The 24326-nt window shown below is 39.5% G+C and overlaps 1 protein-coding gene across 3 annotated transcripts in view; it reads right to left on the bottom strand.

Annotated features, from left to right (window-relative positions):
- Positions 1–24326, bottom strand: part of klhdc8b (kelch domain containing 8B) — a 59479-nt gene that overhangs the window by 21202 nt on the left and 13951 nt on the right. For all 3 annotated transcript variants that reach the window (XM_085913628.1, XM_085913617.1, XM_085913637.1), the window contains 3 exons: positions 22336–22751; positions 21263–21696; positions 1839–2003 (listed from right to left, as the gene is read on the bottom strand). In XM_085913628.1, the coding sequence (XP_085769754.1) occupies positions 1839–2003; positions 21263–21653 (556 nt within the window). In that variant the 5' untranslated portion in view covers positions 21654–21696; positions 22336–22751. The remainder of the gene's footprint in view (positions 1–1838; positions 2004–21262; positions 21697–22335; positions 22752–24326) is intronic.

Here is a 24326-nt window from a genome sequence, read left to right as displayed (position 1 = left end):
AAGTGAAATGACAACGTCATCTGCAAGTGATTCAATTGGACAGAACACAAGAAAAAGACAGTTTGCTCCCCTCAGGTTTTCTTGTACACATCTTTTGCGTGGTGACAGACAACAAATGAAGGCAGCAAAGGCTGTGTAATAAAATGGAGAAGAGCTAAGAGGAGGAGTTCAATGGCATACAAAAATGTAAAGTGATGATCGAAAGAACAGAGAAGGGAGAGCTTGCGAACGAAAGACTGATATCAGCTAGAAAAGACTGCAAAAAGTGAGACGAGTGGGAAGGATTACAGTCAAAGACGTGATAGAATAATACTTCAAGATTACAATGAGGAATGCTCCTACGGTTGGATTGGAAATAGTCATGGCGGGTTTGATACGGTGTAATCACTGTTTCTTATACATTGCACATGGAAAAGGCGACCCATTCAACTGATCCGTTTTGTTTGAAGTCTATCCTGACAAAGCTGTTACACTAGCGTGGGCATATTGCTGCTCTCCGTCAGATGCTGCTCAACTCTTCAGAGAACAGTCATGGCAGCAGACAATTTGAAGCACAATTGCTGACATAAGCGCAGCTGCATCAATCTGCTGCACTCACTTACACTACTGCGTGACAATCACTTGTCCCATGCGTTCTGTGATTTAAAACTAGGGATTAGCGGAAGAAACCTGTTCTTGACAGCAAAACTCATGAATCCCCCCTAAAATGAGGAATATAAAACAGTATGAGTGGAAAGGAGAAGCTCTCAATTTATGGCCATAAGATCAAGGCAAGAAATGGCCAAAACGAGTTTCTTCCGCAGGGTGTCTTAAGATAGTTGTGAGACATCTTAAGGGAGTAGCTGGGTCGAAGCCAGTCTAGGCTTCCATGCTAAAGGGGCTGCTTCTGCGACCTGACGTCAGATACAAGGAATAGAAGGGATGAAGGACGGACAGATGTACAGGCGGATGGACGGAAGCGTAGCATGACTTTTTATGTACAAAATGCATGAGGTAGAAAAATGCCCGAATGAATTTTGATGGAATGGAATAGAATGATGAAAAATTAATGTTCTGCCGTGGAAATGCGGTAAATGACAAGAGGAGACAAAAATAAATCAGGTTTCTTTTACGCTCCACACAAAACTGAAGTCTTCACTTAGCATGCAACAAGCTACTGTGCTTCAACCTTTTGATCTCTATCATCTATTCAATCAAAGTGTCAGACTCATACTTAAAGACACGAGGTGAATGTTCGTGAGTCACCGCACTGTCAAGTAAAATGTCAAGTTGAAGACAGATGTAAAATCATGAGTTTCTAAATGTTCTTATAAGAACCGATCTCATACTAGTAGTTTTCTACATTCTCCTTTAAGTGTATATAAATAGGCATTTTGACAAATAAGACCTTGAAAAACATTATCCCTGTATTTTACTTGCACAATGGAATATTTCGAGACAACTGTTTCCATTAGAACTTTGGCTGACTATTTTTTACAGAATTTCAATTACAGAGTAAGCAAGGAAATCTTAATAGATTTATTTTGTGCTGATTCCGTTTCAGCCCTTATTATTTTTTTCTGTACCTCATCAGAAATGTAATAATAAATAATAATAATACTTAGTAGTAGTATATATTGAGTAATATTAGTGAATTAAGGACTGGTTGCAACAAAAGGTGGACTTTTTGTGAAATGTCATAGCTATAAATTACGAATGGTAAAATCCGTGCTGTGCAAACAAGAAAAAATAAATAAAAAAAACCTGATGAGCGCTATAAAAAAAATTGTCATTTTTTGAATCAGTTTTCAAGAATGCATTGAATGAATTTGGAGCGTCGTTACCGAGAAAGTTCCTACCCATGATGTAGATTTTGTTTCCTTTTATGAAGGGGGTAGCTCCATATCTCGGTGTCGGCATTGAGGTCAGCGGCTGCCATTGATCCTTTTCTGCCTCATAAACTCTCACCAGGGCCTGCGGTGTGATGTCTGCCCCCATTCCCCCCATTGCGTACACCTTGCCATCTGCAGTGAAACAGAAATATGGGGCAGTGATTTGTAAAAGAAAAAACTTCGAGTGAGAAAGCAATGCATCATGGAGAAATGAAACACCAATGTTTTTAATCAATTACAATATCTGTTAAAACAGAGGTTGCCATCAATGAAACCAAAAGGCCACTAATAACATGAGCAAAACTTGTTTTGGCTTTCTTATTAATCAATAGTGTTCAAGTCCAGAACAGAAACTTTAGTATTCAAGTATAAATTCTTCAGGCCACCCATTGCTATATCCATGTCACATCCGGTACTGCCCTTATGACTCATTAGCTTATTTCTACCATAGACGATTAGGAATACTAGGGAAACGTAAAAATGCTCCAGTACTGCAGTGTCAGTAATCATTAAGACTTAAATAGAAGGAGAGCCAAATGCTGAGTGAGTAAATCTGGTAAGCCTGTTGGAGAAATTCAAGGCCGGAAAATCGAAGGGGTGGACTGGAAGGAATGAAATAAAGAAGGGAAGATTGAGCATGGGGTGAAAAACAGGAGATTGCAGCGTTCCAGATTAGCGGTCCATTAGTGTTTGGAGAGTTGTGACTGTCCAAGTGCGAGAAAGTGAGTCACTGAGGGACAGCGGGGATGGCTGCTCAGTCACGCAAACGGATGACACAACCACCAAGCTGTGGTTCAAGCTGTGAAAAATTCAACACTAATAAATCTGTCACTCACCATGAGTGCGATCATCGCAAAAATGTGCATTTACTACTGAGCAGTTTCTCCCCACTTTCATACAATAAAATTAACAGATCATTTTGTTTCATGACACTCTCAACATAGAAAGGATGCTTGCATGTGATGCAAGATGGAATTGAAGAAACTGCCATTCTCTGTTCAGAGGACATTTGAGAGACTTTTAGTTGTTCACTTCTCAAAAGGGAGTCGAGGGGCTGAGGAGACCATCATTTCAAAGGAATACACTTTAGGTCATAGCCTGTAATAAGCATTAGAAAAAAAAAGCATCAGCTGCATTGCACTCTGCATTTTACTACACGAGTTGTATTTCGAGCTGAGGATGATGAATTTGTCTTTTTTGTTTATTATCAAAAGTAAAACAAGTCCAGAAACAAATATTGGTCATGAAAGACTACAGGGCTCTATTTCTTAGTCAGTGCATCTGCGTCAGAGCAGAAATGCTGACAGATCCTTATTTTTGTGCAAGTGTAAGGCATTTCTCGATTTGGCAGACCATTTGACGCCAAGCTGGGTGTGCCCCTTTGGAGATTTGCCTGGCAGAGTGACAGTTTGGTGGCAGAAAGTCAATCTAAACTTAAGTCAGATCACGTCTATGTGTGCAAGGTAAAAAGCTGGTCCAGCAATTTTTATCGGGGTGAATATTCCATCCATCCATCCATTCTCTATACCGCTTGTCCCCATGGGGGTCGCGGACATGCTGGAGTGCATGCGGTGGAAACCCTGAACCGGATGCCAGCCAATCGCAGGGCACACAGAGACGAACAAACATCCGCACTCGCACTCATACCTAGGGATAATTTAGAGTCTTCAATCGGCCTACCTATAATTATAATAAGTACAAGTAGTACAGTTGTTGAATCCAACAATTCTCTGTGCCATGTTTTCTTTGCTTTTCGAGTGCTGGAGCCGATCCCAGCTGACTTTTGGCAAGAGATGGCACACACGCTGAACATCAGTTGTACAAAATGAAACCATTCACATTCACAGCCATACCTATGGAAACTGGTGTAAAGTCATGATGGCCCTCTGTGGGCAACTGTAACTTTCACGTGGCCTGCGACAAAAGATAAGTTTGACACCCTGACATAGGGGTTCCACGACACTGCATAATAATGTATTATATTAGACTATTAGAATTATCATACAAGTATAATCTAACAACACTGAATTATTACGTTTGAATTATCAACAAATTCAAACTGCCACAGTTACAGTCCGCACATAAGTCTCACTAAGTCTCAGTCTGTGTGTGTGTGTGTGTGTCCGTTCCTGTTCTGGCCCAGCCTTGGTTTAATCATGTGCAATCTTCTCTAATTAAGGAAAGTGGGCTCTATTCTTTGCCCATCACCCAGGAGTCACCATGGTAACCACAGCGTAACCTACAGACTTATTATGGTGTGGCTGTTTGACGTCGCAGTGCCTGGCAACCAAATGCGTTATCACCAAGCGGCAGACCAGTGAGTCATAGCAAAGTGAACATGTGAAGCTTTCTATTTTGTGATGTTGCTTCGTCTCCAACGCTGCAATTGAGACGACTCGATCCAATGCTTTGATCCCTCCACATCTTTCATCAGTGGCATCCCACTATTGTCTTTTCGCTCCCTCCATCGCCTCCTTTTGGCTATTTAAAACTCCACTTTGATGCCCGTTTTTCCCACTCTTTGCTTAATTGATCGTGTCGTTTGTCCTTTTCTCAGCCTACTGTGTATATCCTTTTATTTTCTTATTTCATCTTCCCACTCTTATCTGAAGGGGGGGGGGGGGCAAGAAAAACACACCTCTTACATTGTATGGCATCTAATTATTGCAGCAGTCTTGGAGATAGCACAGAAAAGAAGAAATGACAGAAAATAACAAATTGCTATAGAACAAGTGTTATGAGTTACAGTTGCCCAGCAAGAAAATGAGGTGTCATTCAATCCAGTTGTTCCATCCATCTATTCATTATCCGAACCACCTTATACTCTCAAGGATCACGGGTGTACTGGCGCCTATCCTAGCGGGGTACACCTTGAACTGGTTTGCCAGCCAACCACAGGGCACACTCACAATCACACCGACGGGCAATTAGGAGCAGTCGATGGGCCTACCGTGCATATTTTTGGGGAATTTGGGAGGAAATTAATTGTGATATGAGTTTGGATACAGATATCCTGAGGGAAGCTGTAGAAGGAATATAGTCAGAATCGTGCATCTTTCTTGTAGGACTTAATAAGCAAACAATGTAATTTTGTAAAATGATCTTCCTTTACATACACTTGAATGCATCATTTTACAGAAAAAGATTGAAGCTTAAAATGGTACAATGAGTTTCATTTCAGTTACATGTCAAAAAATGATAAGCATTACAACTGCAGAAGACAAGTGTGAAAGGAGAGTTCATGTTATACATACATTAAAAATAAAGAGAAGAGAGAACTGTTCATTAGTTTAGCATAAAAGGTTGATGGCTGCCTTTAACCTTAACAAACATTTGTATCTTGTTAAAAAAGCAGATGGCGGGTTATATTCAATATAATATATAATAGCAAATAAAAAATAAAAGTTATAACTCCCACAGTTTGATATACCTGCACTCATCCGTATGACAATTTGTCAATAGGTGATCAATAAAGAACCCCTATAGTGCCCTTGAAGGACGGCAAGACGGGCATGGAAGCATAACAGCTTTCATCTTTTGGAAGATCAATTCTCCTCTCCACATGAAGACAAAGAACTTGTAAAGACCATTTTCTCGTCATTTTGTCCGTCTGGCGGTTTTCTATTTTGTGCCTTGTTGGCAATTGCATGGCGCCACAGGAAAGACCTCCCAAATTTGGATTAGTGTGACGGGATTGCGTTAAATGTAGTCACCATATTGTTTGTCCTCTTTACCGAACCTCGATAATAGTTTTGTCCAATCCTCCACTATGACGTAAATAAGGACCAAAGTGAATTTATTGACTTCTCTCTCTGAAAGTCGATGTGAATGAAAGAGAATTAAATAGCAGGATGAAAGAAGTGAATTCATCACTGAAAGCAGCTTCCTTTCAGCTGCTTAATGAAGACAACAAAATCCTATTTGGCTGTCGATTGTATGGGGACCGTCGTGCTAAACTTCACTTATGTTGTTTGCTGGCATGTTCAATTGATAAAGGGTAATCTACCGCATTGTATCCTTATCGAAAGCAATAGAAGACTGCGGCCGAGGCTGAAAACATTTGTCACCTTAATTCAACAAGGGAGTTCCATGAGGGAACTAAATGTAATAACATGAACACGGTAAATTACAAGTTAATCTAAAGATCTTTGACAGCCATGTAAGCGCCTAGGCATGTTAAATGGGGTTTAAATTGCTTCCACATCCAGCCCCTGACCCTGTCTGCAAAGATGTCACTAATTTCCTTCACCAAGGATTCAATTTATTTTGTTTGTCTCACCCTCTGCGCATCACATTATAATTGAATTTCTTTAGTGTCATGGGCAGACTAAGAGTGCAATGCTGAATATGTGAACATCTACCAAAAAGCTATATTTTGTATCTTGTTATTAAAATGCAAATGTCCTCGTTCATGATTTCAAAACGTAATTAAAATTAATTTAATAAAAAAACAATTATAAATCGTCTATTTTTATAATTATTAGTAGAAATTATTTTAAACTGAATGTTTTTTAATGGTTATGCATTATTACTTATTATACAAAATTGCATTAAATTTACAAACACACACAGACACACACAGACACGCACACACACGCACACACACGCACACACACGCACACACACGCACACACACACACACACACACACAAACACACACACACACACACACAGAAGTAGTTAATTTCATCTCTCCTTAGAAGAAACAATGTTTCAAATTTGTTCCTGACCTCATTTCTGTCAGTGTGAACTTGAACTACGCTTGCACTACCGGCAATATCTCCAAGCACAAAAATGTCCTCTCACTTAATACTTGGGGAAGATCCCAGCAGTAAACTCATGTGCCCTTTCTCATCTCTTGGCCAGTGTGAAAATGTCATCTGCCCAGATAAACACAAAGCTAAGACTGGCCATATTAAACTTGAGTGTGCTGGTAGGAACATTCTGTCTAAACGAAGGCAAAAAAACAATAGCAAAAGATAGGTACATGTTATCAGACTTTGCTTTGGATTTAGTTTGTGACACCACAGTAAGTCCATTTTAATACCTTTCACTGTGCCCGTAAAAGAAACAAGAGTTTTAAGAAGCAATCACAAAGCTAGATCCTGTCCATCCATAAATCATCTGTATTCAAGTACCATTCAAACTTTACATGAGAAGTTTATGACATGATGACCAATTGCTGTATACTGTAATACAATTAGCATCCAAGTGGCCACAAATTCACCCTCTATTGCTACTTTTACCAATTATGCCTTATAAATGCAATGGCAGGATGACATATGGCTTTCCAGTACTAATTGTTATGTTAAACTGTACACCTCAGTCTTGTCAAATTGCAGAGGGCAAGTCTTGCCCATTAGTTCAAAATTAGATGAACTGAATGTGACAGGAACCGAGTGTGCTCATTTAGAGTGCTTGTCTGTTTTAAGACTGTGGACACAGTGGGCATTTTTGTTTCCATTTATTATGGAGTCTGGTATCAAGTCTGCAAACTATGTGCTCTTTCACTAAGCTGCACTTGCACCACAAGGATGACTCCACAAATTACATCTGACAGAAGAAAACACACATATCCTCAAAGAATGCTCTTCTTGTATCAAGAAGAGACAATACTGTATTTCTCTGTGTAATTTAAAGCAATGGATATCTGTGAAATTTTGAATTGAATTGAAAATCTTAATCCTCTCCTAAAAGGTCAACATGCCCAGGTGGCATTGTGATTTCTGAAATCTCAAAAAAATGGATGGCAGAGCAACACTTCAGCTATCAGGCTCTTTTCTTGCGGAACCATCTTCCATGTTCACTCTGGAAGCAGCCACTCTCTCCCTACTTTGGAGTAAATGTTAAAGCTACCTTTCTGGCAGTTGAGTACACAATGCACTATGAGATAGTGGACTTGAAGAAAACTCACAATAAATTGTTCCCCTCGAAAAAATACAAAACGTCCCTTTGTAAAAGTTCCTAATGATGCAACCATATCCGCATGGCTGCTTCAATTCACTGTTTCCTTGACATGGAGAAATATGCTCAAATTAATTTTCACGTCAATGTCAATTTGCCACTTGACTAATTTCAAACTGAAGAGGCTGAATGGAGGTTGACAGGATGTTGAAGTGATTGGATGCGTATGCAACTGGTTTGTTATCTGCTGTTTTTATTCATGAGCCCTGTGTAGGTAATCAAAGCAGGACAGAACCTGCCTATGCCCTAAGTAACACAATAACAGGTTTTATGACAACACAGAATGGGACTGGGATGATGGACGGTGATGATGCTGATGATGACATACAGAGACAATAGCTTTTATGTTGTGCAGCCTTGTCATAATTTGTCATATGAAGTGCCAACATGCAAACTTGAACAGTCTTGACAGTCCCACACACACACACACACACACACACACACACACACACACACACACACACACACACACACACACACACACACACACACACACACACACACACACACACACACACACACACACAAGCTTACTTTCTGCAGGCAACGAAAGACAAATCATGCGCTTGACATGTTACATGCGATCATCGAGCAGTGATGTCATGAAATAGTCTGAATTCCTCATAAGAGGAATCCCAATGCTTCAACACAACAACCACAGAAATAAGATGAGACACACTTTTGTTGTGTTTATATAGCACAACTAGTAAGATACTGCCTGTGTAATAATATTCAGAAACCGTTTTAGGATGAAACATACTGAGACTTACTACGAGCCAATCAGCGTGATATATGCCTTTGCTCTTCCTGTTCACTGTGCAAGGTGTAATGAACTGAAAACAAACAATGTATGATCATTAGCCAATGTTCTGCTGAGAATATAGAAAAGTAACAATGCTTCACCAGTACAAAGAATACAATAGCATGCATATTAGAAACAAATGGAACTCGAACGGATTACTTCCACTATTGCAGGTCCCAAACAGCATTTGATAGTAGTGTTAAGTGTTGTTTTTGTTTTTTTCATACAGTTCATGAGTGTTGGTGAACCACATTTAAACGGCCTCGGGATTCACTACATCTCAGTGCATTAGAGCATCTTTGGAATGTTCTGTAACGAGAGGTTGCGTTTTATATGAGCCAATGTTAACAAATCTAAAACTGGAAGTCAAACAAGCTTCTCAAAAAGGATTATGTTCACCCTTGGAGGTGTCACAATGCTCATAAGTTTAACTAATAGAACGCCCAGTGAATATATTTAAACATTATTATTCAACCAGCAATAGAAAATTTTGAATTGAAAGTCTTTTCTGTGCTACTAATTTGCAAATGTTTGACGGATCTTATTCAAATGAAGAGCAATTAGTTTGACATATCTCTTCCTCCAAACTCACTACACAAGAGAGTTGTGGCTAACATGAGGCTTCAGAGATTCTCGCTGTGATATTCAAGTATTTGACCTTTTCCATAACGAGATGTTTTCAGTTAGTGCGATGCATCTAATTTCTCTTGAAGTAGGATGAAGAAAAGGCTGTCTTGTTGGTTTTTGTCATGTTGACAAAATTGCATGCCAGAGCGTCAGTTTCTCAGAAGACATCAAATTATCAATGCGCAGCCAGACAAAAACACAACAAAACATCTTCATTTACTTACTGGTGGACCAGTTAGGCCCCAAATGATGTGTTGTGGTAACATGACAATTCCCTCGACACCTCTAAGAAAGCTGACTTTTAACTCCCATGGACAAAAATAAATAAATGAAATCACGGGCTGAATAAGTAATCATTTATATGCAATTCCCATAGACACGTGTTCCATGCATTCTGCTGAGTGGGCTGTTGAGAAATAAATGGTGTAAATTCAGGGGGCTCGTTTAAAGAAACACACTCCACAGCACTGTCAAAATGTCTTTTTTTTTTTTTTTTGCTGAAGGCATAAATCAAATACTCTTATTTGTATCTGAACGCATTGAGAGTGCAGAAAATATTTTAAATGCGCTTTTTCTATGGCTCAATGAATATCTTATGTTTTCTTTTTTACATCGTATATCATTTTGCTGTGTGAGGGCCCACTTTTGAAATACATCCAAGACTGATACTACTTTCCAGATAAATAGTTGAAAAGCACTGATTGTGTGCAAGCATTCTTTATAACAAAAGCCCTTTGGAGGCACAATGACAAATCTTATAATATGTAAAATAGGAAAGATAAAACTACCTAGGTGTCCTGCTTACCAAACAATACCATTATCCTAATTGTATACTTATTTGAATGTTTTCAGAAAAAAAACATTTTATTGAACTGTATGTTAAAAATGACTTGGGCAATTCTGCTTTGTGGCTAATGAGATGAACCCGATGGGAACACCAGAAACAAGTTTGAGGATGTCTTGCAATCCATTCACTAAAAACATTTGCTCACAAACACTAACATCCAGCCATCCATTTTTGTACCACTCATCCAATTACTCTAAGTGTTACTGGAAAACGGGAGTCCAGGCTATTTGACTTCATCATATATTAATCACAACACTAAAACAAACCATTCCCCGACTAGTAATTTCAAGTCTTCATGAAATGTCCATGCATCTATTTGTCATGCCGCCTATCAGGGGTTGAACTAACTAATTAACTAGAGGACGTATCGACTATGCCACTAAGCAATGACCGTAATAGCTTGAGGTTGACTAACCGGCAATTATATTTTGGAAATCTCGCCGAAATTAAGAGACTGTTAGTCAGCACAGCCAACTACGGTGGTTTCTCTAGCGCGTGGAAATATCTGACTCAAAATGACACTCTCAAATATGACAAGCAAGTGAGTGTAGGACTCTTCTCCATCATCAGGCTGCCAGTGCAAGGTGAGAGGTGATGGCGTGCTTGGAGCCTTTCAGGCTGTTAAAGACAGTCACATTTCATAAACTACATGATCTACTAATCTGAAGATTTATATTTTTCTTTTACATTTTTTCTTATACGTTTCTCATATTCTATAGCCTGAAGGTCCCCACTGGGCCTGGCCGCACAGAGTGACAAACCAAAAAATGTGAGGACAGCAGAAAGAATGAGTGAGAGAGACAGTGTTAAGAGTTGGCATAGCGGTGTTTCTTTTTTGTGTTTGTTTTTATTTTTTCCACATAGCAAGTTGAGACATTCAATCACGGGTAGTGGAACCTATACCAGCTGACTTTGGCTGAGAGGCTTGATATAAATTGGACTGGTCGTCAAGAGTCAAAGCCAAGTGTCGAGGCTGTTTAGGCACCTTATGGAAAGAAGGCTGAATTCTAGATTCAAATCCGAAATGTGATGTGAGCAACAATCATAACCATTCAACCTGCAAGCTTAAACTCAAAACATTATACATTTGGATGTTATTGTTCATAGAAAATTTACAACCCCTGAAAAATACCATGGATGTGGAAGCAAAGATTTATCAGAACTGGACAGTATTTCATCATTTAAAACAAAACAAAAAAGAAAAAAAGAGGAAAACTTGTCATTTGGAGTCCACCTGACATGGCAGCTCTTATCAGAACGGCCACATCTAATTTTCAGTTGACTCACTTGTACGTTGCCTATTTAGACACAAGCTCACATACAACTCAGCCAATGTTGCAGCGCAAATCTAAGAATAGGAAGCAATCAATAATGAATCAAGCTGTTGCAGAGCTCAGCTGCCACCAAGTGCTCCACTATCCGTGTAAATCCTTTTTAACATGGATGTAATGAGCAACTGGGGCTGCAAAGAGAGAGCAATGCAGCTGTCAAGATGTTACCATTTTTCCTCAGCACACCTGAGCCACATCATACAATGTCAAAATACTTTTTTTCTTGGTTGGTACTTTGTTGCAGCATGCACTGGTGCACCAGCTTATGAATAAACATTCTATTCTGGCGGCTCGGTTTTCTTCTCTTTGGTGTCACATCTCATCTTAAAATGAATGGTATCATTACCTTTACACGCCCTTGTGCATTTACCCTTCCCACTCTTGCCTCCAGCATTATCTGGTGATATCTAGCAAACAAGAGAAGGTAAAGCTACTGATAAGGAAATAAGATGCGTGTATTCCATGGACAGTATATGATTGCCTACATTTCATACCACCATTTATAATGAATGCAAACCTGTGACGTTACACATGCTATGTAGGTACAGTTTATGAATAGCGACGTCTTCAGGGACCACAGTTTGGAGCTTTCATTATTTCTGAATGCCACATGTGTCTTTCTATCTGTATTCCTGCAAAGAGGGTGTCTCATTAATGCATAAGACAGAACTTTGTTATAAGGCTCGTGTGTCTCTGGTCTGGGTAGATGGCAGGAGGAGGAGGAGGGAAAGAAAGGGGCAGTTAGAGATTTAGACAGACAGAGCTGGGTGTTACTCATACATCCACACAGACAATCCAGAAATTGACACACTGATTAATCAGTGCATCTTTCTTGGAGTCCCTTTTCCCCCCATGTCATTTAGTAATAGGAATTTGAATGTAGCATTGAATGGATTTACAGTCTTCTAAAATACTGTAGAAGGGGAAAACAAAATGGGCAGACTTCATCCAAGACTGAATAAACCTTCAGCATTGTCCTGTGTAATGATTGGCCAATGTTTCAAATTTAATGTTAAAAACAAAACCTGTCATGTCATACATAATACGACAATGATGAAATGCACATCTCAAAAAATGAAAACACTTTTGTTGTACACCATCATAATTCAAGCGGACTGCAACAACACCTTCCCTGAATCTGCACCAAAATGTACATCATGCTCCCTCCTCAAAGCAAGAAACTTAAATGGTATCTACACTGTCAAACCGGGCTTTACCGAAGAACAAAAAGATCAGTCCTAAACATTTAAAGGATTACAAACTCTCCTGGGTTAAAAAAAAAAAAAAAAAAAAAAAAAGGAAATGTGGAAAGGCTTTGGGTAAAATTCCTACTCAGGTGGAATAAATCGAGTGATCAATTCACCTTTCTCGGCAAACTCTTTATTTTATCGATAACAATTTGGATTTTTCATAATGGTTCTCTCTTCCACGCCAAAAGAGCATTTCCCCTTACCCCTTATTATCTAATAATATCATAGAAATCCAATCGAAAACTCATTCGTATGCACACAGAAAAATCTGAAAAGAATAATCTGTCTTCTGTCAAAGGACCAACCTTTGACATAAGCCTTAAATATTCAGTTTGATCCAAATTTGCATTACATTTCTGTATGAAAGCATGTATGATCCTCCATTCGTAAGAAATTTGAAGATCCATCACATCCTGTTCCATTTATCTTCTCATGTATCACATTTTATTTGCAAATTCTTCCCCAGCCATAAGCCTTAACCATGCACTAAAAGTCGTATCTCGCATCACAAACATTCAGTGTCTTTTGCTAAAGTAAGAAAGTAAGTATTATTTACATATTAATGGAAACCACAAAACAACTCGCCTCAAGCTAGTCACACAATTCCAACTGGGGTAGCCATCCACAATTTACAAGGCTTATGTGTGATTGAGACGTCAGCCCTTTTCTCCACAGGTCCAATTTCCTGAAAAGGATCAGATTTTTGCACCTGATGTAAATTTGGATATACAGTTTCATCCATTTCTTTTTTGGGTGAAAAGACTGAATTGATGGATTGATCGAAGTGCAAACTACATCGACCCCACTAGTGTACTTTTTGCAACCAGCTTTAACGATGTCGAGCAAGAATCCGGAACGACATTGATCATGTCAAAAGACCTCAGATATTTCACATACTTTTACAACTTTTCATCGAAAACGCTATCATGCCCAAACCACCAGGTATTGTTCAATTCATGTGCAAGACCTGACCTCCGTGTGAAACAATCACATTGTGAATTTTCTGTCTGTGGTAATTGATCCACGTGAGTGTCATATATGGATCTCTGCCTGCTTTACGGTGCATTTAATTTTGCTCTGCCAGCAGTGAATGTGCATGCGTGCATGCGGGTGAAATTAATCCCACACATCCTAAAGTCAGGCAGCCAGAACATCGCAGCTGTTTATCTTCATACGCTAAGCTCCCATGTTCCTCAACAAACGCTGTAATGATCTCAAGCACTCAAATGAAGTGAGCTTGCGTTGAAGAGAATTACAACGCAAAGCCTTATGCAGAATTCATAATGCAGGAAAACGACGAGTGAGTGAGAAGTGGGAAAAGCGGGAAGGAGCGATGGCAACACCTTGACCTTATTTATTGGTGTTTTGGGAATTTTTACAGGTTGAGTGGCAGCACACTAAGTGCTCAGTGACTGCATAAAATGGCAAAAGGTAAAGCAGTGGGGTGTGTGATCGGATATGACATGTGTAGAGGAGGTAAGGGAAAGGTTGATGAGATGAGAGCAGTCTGGACGACATCACAAAGAAACATGTCCAAGGCAGGCCAAGGAAAAATAACCATGGTGTGGCTCACATGATGCCTTCATATGATGATGAAAAAGAAACTTTTCAAATGATTATGCATGATTAGCATGATTATGATGACCACAGCATTTTTCCGACTACGGCTAAGGTGTTTAACATTCCTTTGAAATTCAGAGCCTGGGGCGATCATGCCATCATATTTATAGCAAATTATATATACGTAATATACTGTATACAGTAGAGTGTAACCTCAAGTTTCAAATTTAACTGGTTTCCTCAGCCCGTTTGTGACTTGAACGGTTCATAAATGGAGGTCATGTTTCCCATTGAAATATGGAAATGCAATTAGTCCATTCCAGCCCCCAAAAATAAGTTACAAATAATTTTTTTAAACATTAGGGATAAATACAATACAACATAAAAATAAGTAAAATCAGACTATTAAAAAAATGATGATAATGTAATGTATAAAGGTTGAACTTCTGCTTTGCAACATGTGGGGATGGATATATGAATACATTACTTCTACAAAAATGTCATTCCTAATAGGAATTATTTGTTAAAAGAGATTCCAAGCGGTTACACCATGTTTTGATTTCATTTATTGTTTTTGAAGATTTAAAAGTTGTATATTTTAGAGCTTTAATTCAAATTCCGTGAAAGCATGGTATGTTTACTCACAGTTACCATACACGGTGATCAGAATATGAAGTGGGTCCTAATCATAATTACAGTAATCACAATTTCTGAATTGACAAATCTGCCATGACCATAGCTCACTTATGAGACCTCATGTTCACGGGGGATACAGAGTTCAGTTTCCTTCAATTACAGAGCTCATTTCAACACTCTACTATTTACACTAATGGACAATTTATAGTCCCAAAAGTGAGAGGAAGCTGGACTAGCTTGAGGAGGAAGGACCAGCAAGCTCCACACTGGAGAGCTGGAACTTGGATTCAAACCCTCATTATTGCAAAGCAGACTTGATTATCATTTTTCCACCGTACTGCAGACATTGTGTACATAAAATGGCAATATAATGTACGATGTCACAAAAAGGTATCTCTTTTTTTGGACTCGGGTCACGAGAGCCCAGAGGGCTCAGAAAAGATTCAAAGGAGTTCCACAGATCTACTGGTTAGAAAGCGCAAATTGTTGACTTGCCCCAGGTGCTGGCAGCCCACACTGCGTTATACTGCTATGATTCATTTGCTAAGGTCTTAAAAGTGAGCAGGTTCAGCAGGTCAGAAATAACAACGGTATCATTAGGGAAGCTATACCTCAACTCTGGTTTGTCTGCATGTGTATGGCTTTTTCATGAGTCATACATTCTTTTTTGTTGTTACAGGTGCCTGCAATGTTACTGTTGAACATCCAGGGTCCACAAAAATTGGAGTTTTTTTATTTTCAGTTTTAGTTAATACAAATCACAAACTGTCTATTGGATGGCGAGTTGTAATGTGCCAATAAAGCAAAATAATAGAGTGGGACGACCTGTCCACTACGTTTTCCCCCTCTCCGACACTGCGTGCACCCCTCGCTGCCACACTCTTCAACACACACCTCACCCGCACTCTGGTTTTTGTTGCCTCTCTAGTCTCAATTCATCAGTGTAAGCTGCTCTTATTCTCACCTCCTCTGCTGTGTCAGAGAAAAGGGGGAAACCTCAACCTAACTCCCGCAGGATGCAAGCAGTGCTGTCATGTCGCTCTCATGCACATGCGCTCACACACCCACACACAAGCCCTGCAGGGAATGTCAAGTGACTTACTGGATGAAAACCCAGTAGAACATTTGAATTCACGAGCTGCAGCAGCGGTATATACCCTGCTGCAACATTGTGTACTCTGAATAGTCAGTAAAATGTCTCATGGATGCACCACGGGACAGAGTCTTGCCAACAACTGTTTGCTCATGCATGCTTGACAGTGATGATGAAGAGTAACTGGGTGACCCAGTCTGTTTCTAAGCCACCTTTTTTCAGACTGATACCAGAATGACTACTCAACCATACCAAGTAACAGTAAACAAGTGTTAAGAATTTACTCCCAGTCTGACCCCCCCCTCCTTCTTTCAAAAGAAACTGGTTGCATCCGACAAACCACCGATAGAACGTCGGACATCTCGTGACTGTTCCTCGTGTACATTAGTTTTATGCTGACGTGAACGCATAGTGCTGATTTATAGAGAATGATAAAAATCAATCAACATCGCCCCAAGTGAATTCACATCTGATTTGAATAAAAAGGACACATAAATGGATGATATGTGTGGGCATCCACTAAGCGTCTGCCGCAGCGGGCGGGCGGGCTCAAGGAATTGCCCCAGCGGTGTACCTAGCTAATGACAAAGTCACACGGCGCTGTGTGCAGAAGCCCTGCGCCTACATCAGCCGAAGTAACCGCTTACAGTGACCATTCTCAGGGATCTTTCTACCCCAGAAGCAAACTGTACTCAGAAATTCAAATGATAAAAGGGGAGCTGTCTTCTGTTGCGAGATGCTGTGTTTTACATATGATCCGATTGGTCAACTAATAGCAGCTGATTTCGGGGACATGTTGACTACACTGCATTATATAACATAACACTAAGCTATTTTATTCACGCGACAACAAAAATTAAACCTGAATTCAAAATGTGTGTGCTTGTGCGTGCTTGCGTATGTGTGTGTGTGTGTGTGTGTGTGTGTGTGTGTGTGTGTGTGTGGGCATGCGTGCGCATCTGTGGACATATTGTGTGTTTGGGGGGGGGCGTATAAGCTCCGCCCGCGAACTGAGCCTCCTGCCACCCCCTTGCCACCCCAAGTAAAAATATGTAGAACCGCCACTGTACAGTATATTGAAAAAAAATCTAGCCACATTCCGTCCGCAGTCTGATTACATGCCAAACAAGTACAGCTTTTATTGGCTCATTAAAGGGAATCCCAGTTGAAAGAACATTTAAGCTCATGAATGGGTTTTCACTTTTCAAAAATGATGTGGCTCTTTATCCAATTATGATTATTATCAATCAATTTGGCTTTCTCGAGAGTTTGCAAAAACAAGCCAGTATCAACAAAGTTTATGGAGGAAGAATAAAAATTAACAACCATGGATATCCACACAGATTCATAATCTTGCTATAATACTTGTTCTTATCTTTCCTGCGTGCCATACTTCTCCACACCTCCTTTACGTCTCGTGTTTTTCTGAGCAAATCATTTATACTTTAGGATTCAGTGACCTCTGAATAGCTTATGCTCTTTAATTGCATCCCATGTTGCTTTAGAGTATTTATAGTCATGAAAAATTTATTATCTGCAATTACAAATGTTCTTTCAGCAGCCTAGTCAACCAGACAACCATCGATTCGAGATAAATAAAGTAATAGATTGGATTTTGTTTTGTAACAAAATGTACAAGTGACTCACTTGAATCACAAAAGCAATGCACCCACCCATGCTACAACATAATTCACATGTATAGCTAAAAAAATAAGACAATCTCTACAAAACATAATATGATTCCAAAGTAATTTGGCTTGAGGGAGACTGTACAGCAATACAGACTTATATAATTTACTAACAGACTTATATAAATGGAATATAGAATATTGTGTATTAACGATTGAAGATTGTATTCTCTTCCATGCACTGTCAACACTGGGTATCCAAATAACCAATAAAAACAGACTTGAAAATAAGTACCAAATAAAATAAGTACCAAAGCTTCCATTAAAACTGCTAACGAGCCTCTAATAAGAACTGGTCCTGGTGCTTTTTATGAAATAGCTTCTGGATCCAAAAATGATAACCGGATATACATGGTTGTCATAAGAAATTAAAAATTCTCAAGAAGAGGCGCTCTAAAATTGCAATACCGCGATGCTTCTTTTTGTTACATGCATATCTTTCAATGTTATGTGACTGAACCTTCAGCCTTTGAGAAAGACAGCTCAAAAACGACAGCATAGCATTCACTGTGATGATACTTTGAATATGTGGGCATTTCAATGTGTGTGCGCAGCTGTGTCATGCATATGCATGACCTTACTGCAGCAACAGAAGCAGCAGTGAGAGGATCATTTAATCGTTCCAACACACTGATCCACCAGGGCTCCTCCATTATTCATCTGATTAGCTTTTCAAAGTTCAATGCACACACAAAATCATATACAGTACTGTGATTGACCCATATTGTTCCTGTGACATATATTTGATGCGAATGTCATTAATAAATCATATATACTGCTATACTTTCCTCAGCTCCATTTCTATGGAAATACTAGTTATGGTTGAAAAGTAACAGAGTGGTTGAGATGAGTTAAGGAAATATAATATGTAGTATATAGTATGGCCAATTAGATGGATGAATGTTTAATAGAAAGTCCTAGTCTAGTTTCATTCTTGCGGGGATTAGTTAAAGGCTTTCTCCCCACACTAAAGTGGAAAATCTTTCAACCACACACAGTGGCTTCAGTCCACATAAAAATGCATTCTTCACCGGTCAAGCAAATGCCAATGCAAATGTGATGCAATACCTCCAGAACTTTCCCCCTGGAGAATCAATAAAGTACAATAAAACCCCTGGACACCTGAATTTACATAAAACGCCATTAAAAATCATTTGTCATTTTGCCTTCAGACAGAGCTTGTTAATTTTATGTATGGGACGTAAATGCATAGGTGACGGAGTTTTGAGTTTAGCGCCGTGTATATCGGAACGCAAGCACTCTTTTGTATTTGCCCGCAATAAGCTGGAGTTCACTGTGTACTGTCGATATGCAGTTATGCTAGAAAAATGTACTATAAATACGAATATTCAAATATATTGTGCATGTTTTCTAAATGTCCAAAGCAAATCTTTGTTTGATGGTTTACTTTGTGACATGCCAGATGAATGGCAACAAATTTGGCCAACACAATCCCTTCCGAAAAATGCAAACGCGCTGACAGCTTGGCAGGACCAGTAGGAGGATGTAACCACCAGAGGCTCTACTACTCCATGTGTAGGCGTTGTCTAAGCTCATCCGAGCACACACCATGTAAACATGACGAGTGTTTGGAAAGCAAAAATATTCTTGCTGCGGCTCTTCTCGGTCTGGTCACGGCACTGCATACCTCGCTACCCCAACAGATTTACGCTTTTTACACATAACATTAATGGGTTTTCGCTTTTTGCTTTCACCGAATTATGCCGGAAGCCAATTTTTAAAAAAACTGATGACTGCGTTAGTTCCTGGTTTGATTTATCCACAAAGCCAACAGTGGGTGGTGGATATTCTATTCTTGATTGTGTCACAGTCAAACAGAACCTCAAGCATGAGCTGTTGATGTGAGGAAATGTGACAGCCACCATTTGAAGAAATGTCTTGACTGCAGGGCAGTGTAACTTTCACACACTGTGTATACGTGTGTATGTGTAAAAGTCCGAATGTGTCTCTCATTAAAATTCATTGGCACCAATGTGATTGACAAAACACAGGACATGTCAACATCTCAAGTCAGCCTTCAAAATGACTTGAACTGGATGGAATTCAGTCTACAAAGAAAAAGGTACTAACAAAGATTATGAAGAAATTTGACACACATGCAGACTGATGCTGCATATTAAACCAAGAGTGTCCAAACCCGATCCTCAAGGGGCACCGTCCTGCCCATTTTTCATGTCTCCCTGGTGCAATGCACCTGATTTAAATGATCAGGATCATTATCAAGCTTCTTTGGTGCTCGGTGATGAATGATTATATAAATCGAGTGGAGGGAGACGTGGGAAACAGGCAAGGGTAGCGGCCCTTGAGGCCCCAAGCTTGACATAAACCTGAATTGAACAATGTAAAATGAAGCCAAATTAATTCACGTCTCTCTTGTTTTTGACAGTGTCATACCTCCAATTACATTATCTTCTCCCCACCGATATCGTGTAAACAGTTTATTCTTTCTTTCCACCCACTCGACTGTCACATGTACAACTTCCTATATGCTAATACACACACACACACAACCATGAGCTGGGATGGTCTGCTCAAGTCTGAGGAATGAATAGAAGCATCACTATGTTTACTCATCTGCTGTGGACTGTTTGACAACTCTTCTCCACATGCATTGACACTGTGCTGATGCACAAGCACTCACACACACAAGCACACGCAGAAATATCCTGTATTTACTGTATAAGTTCACCAATAAATTCCTACATCGAATGTACCAAATGTATTCACAATTACAACCTCGGGACCTCTGTGCAATTTGCATTGAGTCTGAATCTTAGTTAATCGGTCGCCTTTTGACTTGTGAGTGGACATTGATTTCAGCACTACTCAGTTTTAATTACACTTGAGCGGACTCCACTCCAGGGATGCTGGAGAAGGTTTCTCAGTCAATCAACCAAGCATCTTCACCCCACATAAAAAAAACTATCTAATTAAGTCTAAAGGTTCACAGAAAGGACTTTTGGTCTGCTGCTTTTTCTCGTTGTTAGTTTTGTGTCATGAAAATCACATTTTTTCATATATTTATATAGAAGGGAGACGTATGGCTTGAGTGGTTAGCACATCTAAATTCAAAAAACATTTTGCCCTCCAAAGATTTCTATCATTAAGGTTCTGTGTTTGAACAGTTATCATATTATCGTAAATTATTAGAGTTAAATCTGTACACATTTGATAATTATTTGATAATAGAGTTGCTAATAGGTTAATTTATTACATTTCATATACCACGGTGAATTAATTATAAATGAGAAGTACTGTGCAGTGGATTTCTTTGTTGATTATGTTTATGCTTCTGTTAACATTGGTCACACTGTTTTATTAGTAATTAAAAAGTTTTGATAAAATGTAATGATACTCAGCTAATTTCTTAAAAGTGGCATAAAATACAAAGAATCTCCCATCTGAATAACAATCCCATCTCAGTGCAACAATGCAATCTGAGACGATTGTTTTCTTAAAAGCATTTATTATTTATTGAGCATTATTTTCTTAAAAGCACCCAACAGTAAAGCCAACCAGAAAGGTTTTATCTCAACTTGCATTCTTTCCACTTAATGTCGCAGTAAGCATACCTTTCTGCACTGTGGTGGTGCCCATGGACGGCTGCCCCAGGCTAGCTTTTGGTTCCCATTTCCCCTCATCTGGGTGAAAAACTTCCACTGATGCCAACGGGGTCTGTTGTTGATTCATTCCTCCCAAGACCATGACCTGCCCCCCCAGCTCCACGGCCGCGGCTCCCGCCCGCGCCGTGGGCAGAGGTGGCAGCTGGCTCCATGTCTGGCTCTCCACATCAAGCACCTCCACGCTGTCCAGGGGCATGCCGGTCTCACTGCAGCCCCCCAGCACGTAGAGCAGCCCTTCGTGGTAGATGGGGGTGCAGTAGACTCTGCGCTGGGACATAGGGGGGAACTTCTCCCAGTGCAGGGACTTGACAGGACTCACCGCCATCTCCTGCACAGGCATGTCTCCGGGACTGATAGGAGGGGGGACACCATCACACACCAAGCTGAAATGAGGTAGGATGGAGGAAAGAGTGTGAAGTACAACTGAAATTTGTAATGTAATTCTTTGAATAGTATTTTGCTCAATTTTGCTAACTTAATTTCATTTAATCCTTATAAAATGGATGGCTGGATGAATACTAATGAACTTATTTGAGCAATTGCTTGTAACTATAATAGTGTTTGTCAAGCAAAGCATATTGTCGGCCACGACACAATTGGCTAAGCCATGAACACGCGTTTGTATTTTTTTTTATTGATATTGTCACAAAAACTTTAACTAGATGGGAGGAAAAAGACCCAATAAAAATACCTACGTATGTTTTAAATATTGTTCATTTTCGCCAAACATTTAAATATGATTGGGTCAACGATATGATTTAAATTACAACAATGACACACCACTAAATAAAAAAAGAATATATGATCAGGGCTCTATATGATTTTTTTTTTTTTTTACATGTGATTGCAATGTATACGGAATCACTGAACAAATGAACACCAATAATGAAATCATAACAATATTAGTTTGGCATAGGTTAAAAGCAAAAGCACGTAGGCACCCAGGAGAGGAAGTGCAGGACAGAAGAGAGGGAAGTGGAAGATGTAAAAAAAGTAGGGGAAAAAAACAGTGTGAATCTCACCCTTCTTACAGATGTCACGTCTGCCCCTATATAAATATTTTATTTATACGGCTGTTGGTTTGTGAGCAGCAAAGCCATCTGCCCTTCACAAATTGTTCCACCCCTTTTCTCTGGCTGTGTCTTGCAAGGAGCTTATTTGGACTTGAATATACCCTTCAAGGAGGGTGTCTTCGGGTTTAACAACTAATCCCACAAAACCTCAAGCAGCAACCAATCTCAAAAAAAGGAAATAGAGAGGGGTCATAGTTTAAAAAAAAAAAACTTCACAAGAGCAAATAAAGAGGTCCCAGGACGTCCAAAAAGCTTCTCCTGCCTTAATTAGGCAACGTCTCCATGTCCTGGAGGAATATCGTCTGACTCATAAGAGAGCACACGCACGCAAGATCTTTGGAGAATGTCCCTCGATGAGGGCCAACCTGCAAGAACATACAGAAACATGGTTTAGAATGATGAGTCACAGGATAGAAAATTGGCTAAAATGAGGAAGCAAAACATCTGAAGTCTGCATGAAAAGACAGTGGGGGAGCTTTTACTGGATGTAGTCCTTATTCAAATGACCTCAAGACAGCCTACACTGTTAATCACCCCGCTCCCCGATGCAGTTACTAGGGTAACGTATGAACCATTGTTTGAGTGCTGTATTTGGGGCCACCTGAGACATTTATATAATTCATCTGAGATGTGTTCAAAAACAATTCGGCAACATGTATCACAGACGATGTTGTTTAACAAATCAAAATGGAAAGATGGATGATGGGACTGGTTTTGACATCATGAGTGAAATAATATTCCTTTTTTTTATGCTTTCAACACGTTCTTACGTCTCATTACATAAGAGAGGTTTGCGGGTTTATCTTCCATTCATTTTGAAACTTTTGTTTGAGTGTTGTTAACATATTGCTTGACTCACTGCATGTTACACCGCTAACAACCACCAATTCGGAGTTCACGACAAAGGCATAGATGAAAATTGCAATAGGCGGATGTGCCGTCGGGACCAAATGTTATTGGTCGATGTTGTGATGCACACAATGTTTTATCTTTCAAAGAATGATATTTCAAGTTGCCAAATGTTGAAAATGACACAGAGCAGAAGGGTCAATGCAGATGAGCAAAGAAAGCTCGAGAAAAAGCACAAATCCTGCTTCCCATGTGGTGCTCACGTAGCAGTCTAGTCAATTTGAATTGTGGGCATGACTTTGGGGAAGTTGGTAGAATTAAATGAATGTCTCCTAATTCAGTGTTAGCACAGGTGCAGTGGGAGCTAGGCTCTTGACTCTTGTGTCTCGTTAGACGATTAAACACTGTTATTCTGACCGTTGGTTGGCTTGAAGAAGAGAGACAGCTATGTTATGCTCTGGGTTAACTTTGGTATACACAAACAAAGTACTATTTGAAATTCAAACGTTTTCTACAATAAAATGATAGCCTGGCATGACTGTTATTCGATAAACAGTCAAAGACCTTTTGAAGGCAATGAAATGGCCAAGTCAGTGATAAGCTCGTCAACAGAATTATGTTTCTCAACATGTATTGAACCAATGTACGTATTTAGGGGAGGCGTGGTTCAGTGGTAGAATGGTCGAGGGTTTGATCGCCAGCCATTGTGACCTTGTCGAATTATCCTTGAGCAAGACACTGAACCCCCAGTTGTCACAACTGACCACACACTGGATTGTTTGCCACTCAACATTCTAAACATCATGATCATATCTATAAATGTGTCACTAGTCCAAATATTAACCCCCGGAAACAAAGGTACGTATTAGGTCAAATCTAATAGCATGTATGCGTGAAGTCTGCATGTTACAGACTACTCACATGATTTCCTTAACTTTAGCTCTTAAAATGACAATTTATTCAATGCATGTTTTTTTCTTATAAAATTATGAACATCATGACATCATTCATTCATTCATTCATTCATTCAGCTTTTTGGCACACACAATTTAAGCATTGTAACATTAATGTTATTTTGTTTCTGACAGGCC

The sequence above is a fragment of the Syngnathus leptorhynchus genome, chromosome 1, assembly GCF_054491065.1.
Source record: "Syngnathus leptorhynchus isolate UIUO chromosome 1, UIUO_Slep, whole genome shotgun sequence".
NCBI lineage: Eukaryota > Metazoa > Chordata > Actinopteri > Syngnathiformes > Syngnathidae > Syngnathus > Syngnathus leptorhynchus.
Note: the sequence above shows the minus strand (reverse complement) of the source record. Positions and strands in the feature narration are given on the sequence as shown.